This window comes from Myotis myotis, unplaced genomic scaffold, assembly GCF_014108235.1.
Source record: "Myotis myotis isolate mMyoMyo1 unplaced genomic scaffold, mMyoMyo1.p scaffold_m19_p_11, whole genome shotgun sequence".
NCBI lineage: Eukaryota > Metazoa > Chordata > Mammalia > Chiroptera > Vespertilionidae > Myotis > Myotis myotis.
Genome location: NW_023416315.1, coordinates 27,190,932 through 27,205,103, shown reverse-complemented (window position 1 = coordinate 27,205,103; position 14,172 = coordinate 27,190,932). Strand labels below are relative to the sequence as shown.

General features: G+C 38.1%; 1 protein-coding gene across 1 annotated transcript in view; it reads left to right on the top strand.

The window, feature by feature from the left end:
- The window catches only part of HDAC9 (histone deacetylase 9), an 828,595-nt gene that overhangs the window by 575,983 nt on the left and 238,440 nt on the right, over window positions 1-14,172 (top strand). The window contains exon 14 of the mRNA XM_036327963.1: window positions 7,157-7,325. Coding sequence (XP_036183856.1) covers window positions 7,157-7,325 — 169 coding nt within the window. The remainder of the gene's footprint in view (window positions 1-7,156; window positions 7,326-14,172) is intronic.

The window sequence follows — 14,172 nt, the reverse complement described above, 5'->3', positions numbered from 1 at the left end:
ACAAAGTATTTGTTCTTTGTGGCTGGCTTATTTTTCTTAGCATAATGTCTTCAAGATTCATCCATGTTGTAGAACATGTCAGAATTTCCTTCTTTTTTAAGCTGAATAATATTCCATTGTAAATATTAATTTCTTAAGTTTGTTGACAGTTGCTTTATTGTATTGGTCAATTTTTAAATCATTACATGTGTGCTTAAAAGAATATATGTTTATCAGTGGCAAATTCTAATATATCTCAAACCTAGTGAATTGTGTTATTTAAATTGCCTGTAACCTCAATTGTTTTGTTATAAATTTGTTGTAACCCCATTCCATGATGTGGATTTTTCAGCTTTCCTTTAGAGTTCTGCCAATTTTTGCTTTTTACCTTCTGAGCCTATGTTATTAGGTTTAGGAAAAAAATTGGTTGAGTTTTTGTGCTACTTATTTCATATGTACCCTTATATGGTCTCTAATATTTTTCAACTGAAGTTTATTTTGTCTGTTTTACCATGCCTGCACAAGGCTTTTGCTTTTTTTTGTTTTGTTTTCCTTAGTATTTTTCTGATGTCTTCGAGGAACCTTTTAGTTTATTCTTGCTCTGTCAAAGAAAATAGACTTTCTGTTTTTAAAATTTGATTTGACTGTCTCCATCTTTTAACTAGTAAGTTGAGTACATTCACATCAACTGTGTTTAGTGATAAATGGGGATTTGAGCTTTTTCAGAAAATGCTTTTATTTTTCTCCATTTATTTTTAGATTGCTTATTGGTTTTGCTTCTCTTTCAAAATCTTTTGTCTGCTTCAAAGTTATGCACATTATTTCCATTTATTTACTAGTTACTTTTAAATGATTAATATGTTTAACTTTAAAAGTCTAAAACTAACCAATATTGATTGCTACATCCATTCTGAATAATACAAAGATTTTAGAACATGTAAATTCCCACTAGCCTTTGGCATCTTAGAAGATAACCTTAGGCATATTTATGATTCTAATTTTCTATAAAAGCAAGACTTTGGAAATTCAAAACACTGCAAACCAGAAAGAAAACTCAGTTTGCTCAGAACTCCAAACAAGGAGGAAAATATACTTTAAAGACGTGGCTTTAGAAATAGAATTTTATTTTTTCCTAATTATTTTTCATGATCTTCTTTTTTTTACTTTGAGCTCATATCCTTTATTAAACTACTTCAAATAATTCAGATTACTTCAAAGATTAAACACTATAATTGGTGATTTCTGTTCTTGATCTTGCAGAAATTGCATGATAATATTGATTATAGGACACAATGAGTAACCACCCACAAGTCTGGAAGAATATGAAACCATCCAGAACAAAGTGAAAACCCAGAGGCCATAAAATAGGTCCCTAAGCAGTGGCAACAAGAAAGCAAAACAAATCCAAACAGAAACAAAACCAAAATGACTGCTATTATAAAAATAAAATAAATTTAAAAAGAACCTTCAAGTCTCCTTAGCCCAGGGGCTTTATGAACTCATATTTGCCATTAGTAAATCACCCCCAATAAATATTTTACTCTTATCAAGAACATTGTGTTCATCATACAGAGAGAACTTCAAGACTTATTCCTACTCATTTTCCAAGTAGATGGCAATGCTTATCTACCATAATTTAGGAAGAATTTGGGCCCCAATGACACTGATGTCTTACTAGGCTTCATTGAAGAATTTATAAAATAAGTGCATAGTAACACTTCTGTGAAAGTTGCATTTTTTATCAGGGGGAGGAGACAGATTATGTTCAGGCATAGAGGATTATGTTCAGGCATAGAGGTGTTAGACAACTTCATATAACAAAAGATTGTCTTATACATCTCAATATACTTGAGAGATTTACCTGAATCACAGTCTGGCAAAGTAACCAATCAAAACAAAGTTCCCAATTAACGAAAGACTAATATATGCATAAGGAACAGACTCAATATTGCATATTTAAAAAGACAGTTTCATCAAAAATGCTTTTTGGAAGGAGGGGATGTTAATTATTCATTTAATGGGAAAACACATTTCCAGTGGCACTCAATAGATGAAAGGTTAATTTGGGTATCCACTAATTTTGTAATAACAATAGATTCTGGACTGATTGACATTTTATTTTTCTGACAATTCAAGAGAGAAGCATCTTTCATATTTGCTAGAAGTATGGAAAATAACCAGAGATAAGATTATTTAATTAAAATTGCTAATAGAAAAAAAGGTTTAGCAAAACATTTTAATCAATTCCAGCTACAAATGAAAAAAAAAATCTAAATTTTAAACCTCAAGAAGAATGCTTTTTTATTGGGGAGGAGTAATCACCATCAGAAATAAAAGTGGCCTACCATTTTGTGATACTTTGATGACTAACATGCACCATAATAATGTGTGCTTTACTGGATTTGTCAAGTTTTTCCCTTTACATAAAAAGCCATACTTAATTTGTGACAGCATATGATCATAGTCAACTCTTTTGAAAGTGAATAAACCCTTCTCTCTTCTATAGTTTTATTTTTCTGGCAGAAGCTTAAAAAAATATTTGATCCATGTCTACTCTTAGGTCCAAAGATTATGAATCTGTCCTAATGAAGTGTTTGAAAGTTTCACCTGTTTATTTTAAATAACATTTACCATTTTTCTTAAAGTTTTAATGTAAGGGAAATGCAGAAAATTTAGAGACTGCATAAAAGTACAAAGGAAAAGCAATCCTCAAATCACTCATTTATTTCATTATTGCTTGACTGTAATACTAAATCATTTCAAGGTATTGTTGTCCTTTGATACTTTTTTTGTCTGTTATCTATTTTCTTATATTTTTCATTAACCATTCCTTGATTCTCTTATGTTGTGATTGCTTATAATATGCTTTCTTGATTTATCTTATTTTACAGTGAGATCTTAAGGATGACCACATATCTCCTTTCTAGTCATTATTTTATTCTTCGTAGATTAACACCAGCTATGTGTGAAACACTGCATAGGAATTTATGAGTCAATGGGCAAAGCTCATACCCTTATGAAACTTACTAGGGATAAAATGCTTGAATTTTGGATAGCAGCATGAAAGATTAGGTGTCACGCTTAATTCCTTTCTCTGTCTATACAGCGCAGCATGGGATTTATTTCTTTCTACATACACAATAGATGCTGGATGGACACATATGTGATGAATAAATAGTGACTATTGAATAAGTAGTTATCTGTCTCTTACCTGCACTGTCATATTCCTAAAAGCAGAGATTGGATAAATAAGATTTTTCTTGCCTCATTGTGAAGTTCTATAGTAAAATGTAACATTTGTATCTGCTTATCAATTAGCAAACTGTTGTTCCATTATCTCAAAGGCGTCCAGTGAAGCCCAAGTAAAAGAACAAATATGCACTATTAAACGAGAAGGACTATATTGGTGTTATTTACATGGAGTTCTTACAGTGTTGAGCAGTCATCCTATATAATAAAAGGCTAATATGCAAACTGACCAAACGGCGGAACGACCAATCTCTATGACGCGCACTGACCATCAGGGGGCAGATGCTCAACACCGGAGCTGCACCCTGGTGTTCAGTGAGCTCCCACAGGCAGAGCACCGCTCAGCCAGAAGCTGAGCTCACAGCTGGTGAGCACAGTGGCAGTGGGGGGAGCCTCTCCCACCTCCCTGGCAGCGCTAAGGATGTCTGACTGCTGGCTTAGCCCCCCAAGGGCTCCCCGACTGCGAGAGGGCACAGGCCAAGCTGAGGGACCCACTTCCCTCCCTCCCCCTCCCCCGAGTGCACAAATTCCATGCACCGGGCCTCTAGTTGAGAGATAAAGACATTTAGTAACCCCAGGTATCTAAAACATGGTTATGTTATTGGAAAAACAACAACCATGGCCTTTAATTTTCAAATATCTGTTGAATATTTTTAATGCATAAATAATTAGCTTCAAGAAAACACAATAAAAGACATAAAAAGCAACAGAAAATAAGTTCACAGATGAGTTAGATAGAATCCCTGTTTGAAAAAGCTTTCAATATTATACATGAAAAGATAATTTCTCACGCATACATATATAAAATGTATCTAGAGCTTCCCTCCCCGCATTACCTGGCTAATTAAATTTCTCCTTCACATCTCAAATTGAACATCACTTTCATAGAAGTCCCTACTTCTACACCAGGTTTTTTTCTATCAGGTTCTTTATGTGTGTGTGTTTTTTTATGGCATTCTGCATTTTTCTTATACAAACTCATTCATAATCACATTGAATTTATAAATACTTAGTATTTGTCTTTTCATTACAGACAATAAACATAGAAAATGCTCAACATGCCAACAATGTGTCTGGTACAGAGTATGACCAATAAGTAGTTATTGCATGTAATAAGTCTAATATAGAAAAGACGATGATAGGGAAAAGGATTGAGAAAAAACAAAATGTGATGGGAATTTAATGGAAAGTGAAAACAGATTTAATGTGGGCCCTCATATGTGGGTCTATGTAAAATCTGAAGTGGACCTTCGAGGATGTGTGTGAATGCCACTTGTGAAGCTCCATGGACAAGCCTCCAGGGGATGGTACAGAAAAGATAGATTGATGGGAGCACTAATGAGCAGGGCCAACATAACCATTAGGTACAATAAACACTGTGCTAGAGCCTATAATCTCCCCCTCCCTTTTTTTAAATCCTCACCCAAGGATATTTTTCTATTGATTTTTAGAGAAAGTAGAAGAGAGAGGGAAAGAGAAAAAGAAATATCAATGTGAGAGAAACCCATCGATTGGTTGCCTCCTGCACGTGCCCTGAGTATGGCCCAGGCCAGGGAGGAGCCTGCAACCGAGGTTCATGCCCTTGATCGGAATCAAACCCAGAACCCTTCAATCTGCAGGCCAAAGCTCTATCCACTGAGCCAAACAGGTTAGGGCCCCATAATACTTTAAGGGGCCTACTTCACATTATAAATGCTAGTTTTTGATCAGAAAAAATAAACATTATAATAATGAACTTAGTGTATGCCAATGTAAGCATAAAATATAATTTTTAATTTTATTTTTTATAGAGGAAGGGGCCCAAGAAGGTAAAGGTGCCCAAGGCCCATGAAAGTCTTAATGCAGTGCTGGGATGAGTTTGTTATGTGGTACATGGTATTTTGGCCAGAACGTAGAAAAGGAATAGATCTAGGGCTGCAGATGCAGGTTGTTCTCAGGGCAAGGAGAGACCACATGACAGGCTGGGGAAGTTCTTCAAACTTTGATTTACCTTCAGGGAATTTTGTGTTAACTTTTCCTCACAGAAAAAGGAGGGCTCTAGGAAGAGAATTCTTGCAGGAAGGAAGAGCATGGATTGTGTTTAGGAGTAGGGTGATTAATTAAGGGCCCTTTTGCCATTGTTCAGATGAGGGTTAAAGAGGAGATCATGATAGGAAGAGACAGAGGGATGGATATTACTATCATTCAGGTATATATCTACCCATGTGTTTTAGATCATATAGTACAGAAAAGCTGCCTTTTCCTGAAAGAAAACTCCAAAAGTACTGATTACATATTTGCATTCTCGCTTCTTATAGATCCATGAGAGAAGGGACATTCGCCGTGGAGATGATCAAGATAATCAAGAGAGTTAGGCTCTTGTAAAAGTGTTAAACTGTTATAACTAGAAGTAGATCTTGACCAAGACATCCTAATCATTGAAGCAAATGCCCAAAGCCTCAGCATGTGACAAGTGGCTGCCAATTGATTGATGGTTCAGTTATCTACAAATCAAAACAGAAGTAGCAATATATACATCAATTATAAGCTATTATAAAGTTAATTTTAAATGATTCTTAATATATTTCTAAATTGGAACATCTCTGCCTACCTATGGTCTATAACTAAATATATGTTTATAATCATAACTCTTGTTTCTATGTAGCATGGACTCCTATGTGGAGAAATGTATAATGACATTAAACCAGATGATATGTACTGTGTTGTAGATAGGTTAGCATTCTCAGCAATTAGTACACTTAGGATGTACCAAGCCTGATACATCCTAAACTAGAAATACAAGATGAGTATGACTATAATGGCATAGAGTGGGTGGTAGGGGAACACCTAACCTAACAGGAAGTTTGAAGTAAGGCCTCATTAGGGACAGGTGATGTTTGCATCAAGTCTTGAAAAAGTAAATGCTAGCCAAGTAGATCAAAGCAGAAGGGCATGTACATTTTTTAAAAAATTATAGGAATATGAGTTGTATTTAAAAGACTCTGTTAATCTTTTGGAGTATCAGTTTCCTTATCCAAGGCACGTGATGGTCATCTTTGCATCACTGTTCAGTTGTTTTTCATGTTAAAAATAAAAGAAACATAAAAAGCAACTCAAAGGTTATGGTGTTACAAGGAAGAAATAGTCACTGATAGTTAATAGTTATCTGTATTTTAGAGATTGTCTTTTTTGGAGACAGGGGAACAGACTAAATGAATCTTCCAAATTCTGGTTCTTTGATTTGATAGCTTGAGAACTATGAAACATGATAACATTGTTAAATCACTGAGATTATATTTAATTCTCTCCAAAAGAAACGAATGATTTTTATAGTATTGAGATTATATCGGACAACCCACAAAAATTCATCACCCTATATCATGATAAGAAGAGTGAAAGGTGTCAAATTGAGCCCTTTAATTGGTAATTTTTAGCAGCTCATAGACTTCATTAGCAATATTACTGAAATGAATCAAGACAGAATTTTCAGAATCGAGCTCATTGGCAGTTGGAAAGCGGTTGAATTGTTCTCCCAGTCTGTGTTGCAACAATTCTGGGGCTGTATTTAAAACGTTGGTATCAAAATAGGAAATGAGTCCAAGTCGACGTCCCTGTTGTTCCTCTTAAGGTTAAAGGTCTGTTTCTTTCAATCAGTTCAAACTGACAGGCCTCCTGCCATCACCTCCTCCTTAGCCAGGCAGACAGGCCCTGGCTGTCAGTGTGAAAACATCTGTTGAATGGATTTATTGACTAGATCTTGTTTTTTTTTTTTTTGTTTTTGTTTTTTTTTTCTCTCTCTCCCTTTCTCTATGTTATTTTTTTCTTTTGCCTTCACACCGTTTATGATGTTGCTGACCTGATGAACTTAATTTGTTGACATGTCGTCCTCAGTGTCTCCCTCGATGCTGATCTCACATTTCTTTCTACTGTGCTTTTTTCTTGGCAGCAGCCCTTCCTGGAACCCCCGCACGCACGTGTGCGCCAAGCTCCGCTGGCTGTGGCTGGCATGGATGGATTAGAGAAACATCCTCTTGTCTCCAGGACTCTCTCCTCTCCTGCTGCCTCCATGCTGCCCCACCCAGCAGTGGGCCGCCCCCTCCAGCCTGGCTCTGCAACTGGTAGGAATCCCCAAAGACTCTCCCTAATAGGCCGGCTAAATGTACCGTTCTTGTAGGATTAACCGATTTAAATGCTCTGAATAACTCCAACAGCAGAACGCTCCATTTTAACCCAAAGCAACCTACATTTTATGAGGTTAGATTGGCTGCAAGACAAACAGCACATCTGATAAATCTTGGGCTTAGTATTAATAGCCTCATAAATTGTTATCATTCAAGGGCCTGGAAAACACATCAACAGGTGCATGGGTCCCTTTTGGAAACAAAAATCCCTACAACTTTTTTTTTTTTAGCCGTGTTCCGCAATCTCTTCCTACTCGCAGTGCTGGCCGCTAGGAAATTTATGATGCTCAGTTACATTGGAATCTAAAGAGTGTCCCTCTCTCAGTTGTTTTTCTTGGGGTTTTTTTTTGTTTTGTTTTTTTGTTTTACTGTCTTCTTCTGACTTCCCATGCAAGTGCCTCATAAAAGACAAAGGTGCCAAGCAAACCAAACTTAATTCTATATGATTAGTTCCACTTCCATTTATTATGGCACCACCAGTTGGGCTGTTCAACCAATCTATTCCTTTGCTTACGGCTGTCTTTAATATTTCGGCACCTGGCTACTGAGGACAAGAAACCAGATAATTCCAATGTCAGAGGAAGGTCAAGTCTAGAACACATACAAAAAAAAGGGGTGCTGTTCCCTCTAAAAAGGAACTGTGCTGTATTCCTTTCTATTCCTTGGAACCTGTTCTTGCTCCAGACTCTCAAACTGGCTGTTCAATGAAAGCTATTGTGGCCTAAGGAATCTAATTTAGATGAGGCTCATAATTTAGATGCAGCTCAGGGAGAATTCATAGGGACCTCCCCCAGAGGCTCTCGTAGGTTATCTGACTTATTTTTTAATCAATTTGGAGGATTCAGAGTTTCTTTGTGTGGCTTCTGTGACCTCATGCAACCCTTTTTGCTTAAAAAAGTTAAAATACCTTTTATGAAATTACATTCCAAAGCCTTGGTATCATTTTTTTTAAATTTAAAAATCAATGAATGAAATGGGCAAGTTATTTAACCTTGACAGACATCTTTAAAAAGTATGTATGAGAGCTACTTTTTATAATGTGTTTTACCACAAGCCAACATTTTATACTAGGAGCTACGGGCTGGGCATATTTGGATATATTTCTTTTACCACATTAGCCACTGCCTCTGATCCCTTCATTTCTTGGAGCAGAGCAGACCTGTCCCCAACGACCCAGGGCTGCAGCCCAGTGGGAGCGGAAGCCACTTGGATCCATCATGCCTGGTTCTATCCCTGGTCTTCAGAGAGTTTTTGTTCAAAGCCAAATACATGATGTAGAGGAATGCTTTGGGCAGGAATGCTTTTGAGCATAGCCTTTAAGAATTACTTACTTCTCAATTCTTTTTCCTAAAAGTGATTATTATTCAGCCTTAAGCTTACAGAGAACAAAAAGTTACAACTATCCTATCATCATGCCAATTCAATTCACTCCAAATTATCTCCTTATTTTAAAAGCGAGCTTAACTGTACATTTTTTGTGGCACTATTCCCACGTAGGCTGCTGTCTACTATTACAAGTCTACTGATAGATTTTCTTTTCTTGGTTAAGAGGAACAGCCCTTTTCTGATATGCTTTGGTTCCCTTTACTTTTACTTATTTCTTCAATATGAGTGAAGCAAAATCTCTGAATATTAGAATAATCCTAGAAGTTTAAGAAAACAGTGTTGCCAAATGGACAGGCTCTGTAGGCCTTAGAACAATCCAGGTGAAAGGGTATATTGCAAACCGGGTATTATAACCGACATAAGCAGAACCTAATCATTCAATCTAAATACTGGTCATTTCAGATGATTATTTTCTTTTTCTTAATGTCAGCATCCTAGCATTTATCAGAGTTTATATTCTAAACACAATCAGGGAGATGAATTTAAGATTATTTTTATATTTAATGGACTTGAGAAGGCATATTTCTGGGCTAAATAAGAAATTTCATAAATCTACATTTTAAAAACACAGGATTTTATACTTAATAGGCATTCAATAAATTTTAGTTGAATCAGCAAATGATGTGTATAGGAAATATAACACATAGATATATATGTAGTCATAAAAACATGAATTTACTACATCAAATCTAATAACTGTGAAAGTAAAATTTACTTTTAATTTATTGTTCTGGTTAAAGAATAGTTAATTGATTTCTTGGTTATATAATTTAATAGAGAAAACCCTGTTTATTATCTTAACTAGAGGCCTGGTGCACGAAATTCATGCACGGAGAGGGGGTTCCCTCAGTCCAGCCTGCACCCACTCAAGTTGGGGACCCCTCGGGGGATATCTGACCACCAGTTTCAGCCCGATCCCACAGACATCCCTCTCACAATCTGGGACCACTGGCTCCTAACCACTCACCTGCCTGCCTGCCTGATTGCCCCTAACCCCTCTGCCTGCCTGCCTGATTGCTCCCAACTGCCCTCCCCTGCCGGCCTGATTGAGTTCCCAACTGCTCTCCTCTGCTGGCCTGATCTCACCCCCAACTGCCTCTGCCTGCCTGATCACCCCTAACTGCCCTCCCTTGCCGGCCTGATCTCGCCCCCAACGGCCCTCCCCTGCCAGCCTGATCTCACCCCTAACTGCTCTCCCCTGCCAGTCTGATCTGGCTCCCAACTGCCCTCCCCTGCAGGCCTGATCTCACCCCCAACTGCCCTCCTCTGCTGGCAGATTTGGTTCTGATTGGTCAGTTTCTATGCCAGTCAGCATCAAAAGCTCTGCCTCCTAGGCAGTCATTGGTTCCTCACAGTTGACCCAGATTTGGTTCTGATTGGTCAGTTTCTATGCCAGTCAGCGTCAAAAGCTCCGCCTCCTAGGCAGCCATTGGCTCCTTACATTCACCCAGTTTGGTTCTGATTGGTCAGTTTCTATGCCAGTCAACAACTCTGGGCCTATCAATGGGGCCTGATCAGAAAGGCAAGGCTGATCAGCAGCCCTGGTGGACACCTTGGAGAGAAATGGAGGCTCAGCTGTTGGCCAGGCTGGGAGAGAAAGACAGGCAAGTTCTGATGAGTGGCTGCCACAGAGGCTACTGATCAGACCCTGCCTCTCTCTCTGCAGGCCTCTTTCTGGGCCTGATCTGCAGCCCCCTAGGCCAGTGATGGCAACCTATGACACGCGTGTCAGAGGTGACATGCGAACTCATTTTTTTGGTTGATTTTTCTTTGTTAAATGGCATTTAAATATATAAAATAAATATCAAAAATATAAGTCTTTGTTTTACTATGGTTGCAAATATCAAAAAATTTCTATATGTGACATGGCACCAGACTTAAGTTAGGGTTTTTCAAAATGCTGACACGCTGAGCTCAAAAGGTTCGCCATCACTGCCCTAGGCAGTCAATTCTGGGTTGGATGCCCACAGTGGCCCCAGTCAGTGCTAGGTCGCCAGGGCAACCCAGCACTGACTTCCGGTCTGGTCGAGCCTTCAGTCGTTATGACCTTGGCTCTTTATTATATAGATTGACATTAAAAATGTTGCACCCTAACACTTGAATTTTTAAAATAAAAAGGCACAATAATTTTTTTAAAAAACAATGCAAAGTATATAATTTATATATCCACTGTGTATTAGCCCCTCCACTGTCATTGGGATTAAAAGCATGTATATAGTTGTTAACTTTCATTTAGTAGTTTTCCAAATCCAGAGGAAATGAAATGCACAGTTTTCACTTTACTCCTCCACATATTGTTCTGGCTTTAATCCAAACTTAAATTTCCCCTGTAGCCTTCATACTCTGACAATCCTCATGATCTCAAAATTCATTGTAGTGTTTCTAATGATCTTCATTTTAGAGATAAACCCTTAAGGCTTTCATTTGTAGTATGTTTGTAAACAACTATTTTTAAGAATTAAACTCCTTTATTTTGACACTTTAATATCTACTTGTTGTACATTAAAAAATCAAAAGTGACATTCAATTATGTTCCTTGGGCATATTTAGTGGTGTTTTGGTTTTTTTAGAAGAAAGTGATACAATCTCACACACTCAAGTTGTTCCACTAAAAAGTAAGGAAAACAAATATGTTTAAAGGTATTTGCTTAAATCCATTCTGTAAAAATCTATGCTTTTTGATACAACTAAAAATATATTTAATACTAAACTCACAATTTTCAAGGCACACCATTCAAGCCTTCACTCTTCGTGTGGATTTCCAGCAGCCAATTGTAGTAGCCACACTGGCCCCTTTTTATGAAGAACAAAGCGATGTTCCAAGGGAAAAATGTCTGAGTCAGTCTGTTGTTGAAAGATGAAGTCTCCAGTTCATTTCCTGTGAGGACTTGACTGGACCAAGAAGCAGAGACTGAGAGGTAGCTTCTACCTGGTGGCCCTACAGGTGCTGGGTAAAGAGGTTTCTAAGATGCACACGAAGAGTACATCACGCAGCTGCTGTAGTGACAATGAAGGATGTGTGTTGTAGAGTCAGGTTGCCGCATGTTCAAATGGATTTTATGTTGTATTTGAATCTGAGTAATAATACTCAATTTAAGAGGTGCTCTTTTCATTCTGTTTAAAGTCAAGGCATGGCATTTTTATGTGATCTGATAACTAAGGGAAAGGCAAAGTATTCTATCTTAGTCATCTCTTCTATTCAATGATTCCTAACAGAGATGAGGCTCGGCCATCGCTTCACAACAGGCAGTCGATGATGTCACTGTGCTTGTTCATACCAAATGGGATTCATTGAAACAAGAATTTAATGGCAAATAAACTTGATTGACTTTATCTTTCCTACCACCCAGTACAACTTAAAGCCTTTACCCCAACACTAGGTTACTTTACGTAATCTGTGAGTAAATTATTTCTTTGTAATATTATCTCTTTAGTCAGAGTCTAATGCACAATAGAATCATGGTGTGCAACTAAACCAGCTTCTGTGAAAGCTAGTAAGGTACTTCAAATACTTACCTTATTTAATAAAACTAAAATCCATAGAAAGCACAAAGTCCAAAATATCTATCAAATTTTTTTGAGGATGTTTTCTTTTTGTAGAAAATAAACTAGTAGGGTTTAAAATGCAGGTAAATACTTTATGTTAAGACTCTTGTATTTCCACAAATCCTAATTTTAACTCATCCCATGGATCACGAGAGAGATGGATCCACTGGTTTATGTTGCAAGTGGTAACCCATGTGGCAGAAAGGGTCAAAGAAAAGTAGAATTCCATATGAATCCCAAAGAGAAGAGAAGAGCAGGATTGTTTCTCACCCTATAAGTCTTTGTTTCTGAAAAGAAAAAAAGAAAAAGGAAAAGTATGGAGATGAAGGATGAGGTTAAAGTCTCACCTTGCAGTGTACCTGTTAACACCTCATTGCTACATCATTAAGATGAATAAGTGCAGGTATAGGGTTCCAGACTTTATTTATTTCTCCTTAAATTCAAATGTCTTTCCAAGAGCTCCTGGACTTTGTGTTATAATCTCCAGATACTTGGCAATAACTTCCAGCTACTATAACCTGTTTCATAATTTTTGTTGGCAGTGGTTTATAGAGAAAATATTAAAAGAGGAGTAGTTACTATCGAGATGAAGTTAGATATGTCAAGAGATGAAATAGTAAAAAAAATAAATAAATAAGCAACTTAATCATTTGAATCTCTACTCCTGAAGAATATGTCTTCAAAATGAGGGAGATACTATATTTTCATTTTTGTGTATTGCTAATGTATTTTTTACTTTGTGTATTATGAAACTGTGGTTGAAAATATGTTAAATCATGTTTGTTATGTAATAGCAACTCATAAATACTTGATATATCTGAATTGTGAAGACAAGTCCTTTATATATTTACATTTTGGAATTTCTTTTTTATGATTGCCTGCTTTCCTTTCTGCCTTCTTTCATGTCTTCATTTGAACTTTATTTAAAAATATTCATTCACTTCCTTTAGTGCAAAGTGTCACATCCTATCTAATAATAGAGAAACATGGTAATTAACCATAACTTTGCTACTGTTCCCATTGGCTAATCAGCGAGATATGCAAATTAACTGCCAACCAAGATGGCGGCCAGCAGCCAGGCAGCTGAAGTGAACAGGAGGCTTGCTTGCTCTAGTGAAGGAGGAAGCCAAGGTGCCCCGCCTGCCGCTGCCGGCCTTTGAGCTGCTGTCTAAGAAATAATGTTGCAATTAGAGAAGCTAAACAAACCCCAGAAACCTGCTTTCAGCCGTCAGAGCTGGAGTTGCAACAGAGTTTCAATTATAGAACCAAAAAAAACCCAGATACCTACTTTCAGCAGCGGAGGTCTCAGAGCTGGAGCCAAGCCTCAGAACTAAAGCCAGCTCTCAGCTCCAGTGACAGCCATAGAAGGTAAATAAATCCCAGAATAAAAAAAGAAAGAAAAAAAGGAGAGGTTGGGAGCTTCAGTCACCCGCCAGCCTGAGAACAGCCCTCAGCCCCTCACCCAGACTGGCCAGGCACCCCAGTGGGGACCCCCACCCTGAAGGGGGTGTGACCAGCTGCAAACAGCCATCATCCCCTCATCCAGGCTGGCCAGGCACCCAAGCGGGACCCCCACCCTGATCCGGGACACCCTTCAGGGCAAACCAGCCAGCCCGCACCCGTGCACCAGGCCTCTATCCTATATAGTGAAAGGGTAATATGCAAACTGACCCTAACAGCAGAAGGACTGGGAATGACTGGTCACTATGACACACACTGACCACCAGGGAGCAGACGCTCAATGCAGGAGCTGCCCTCTGGTGGTCAGGGTGCTCTTACATGGGAGGAGCTCTGCTCAGCCACAAGCCAGGCTGATGGCTGCCAGTACAGCGGTGGTGGTGGGAGCCTCTCC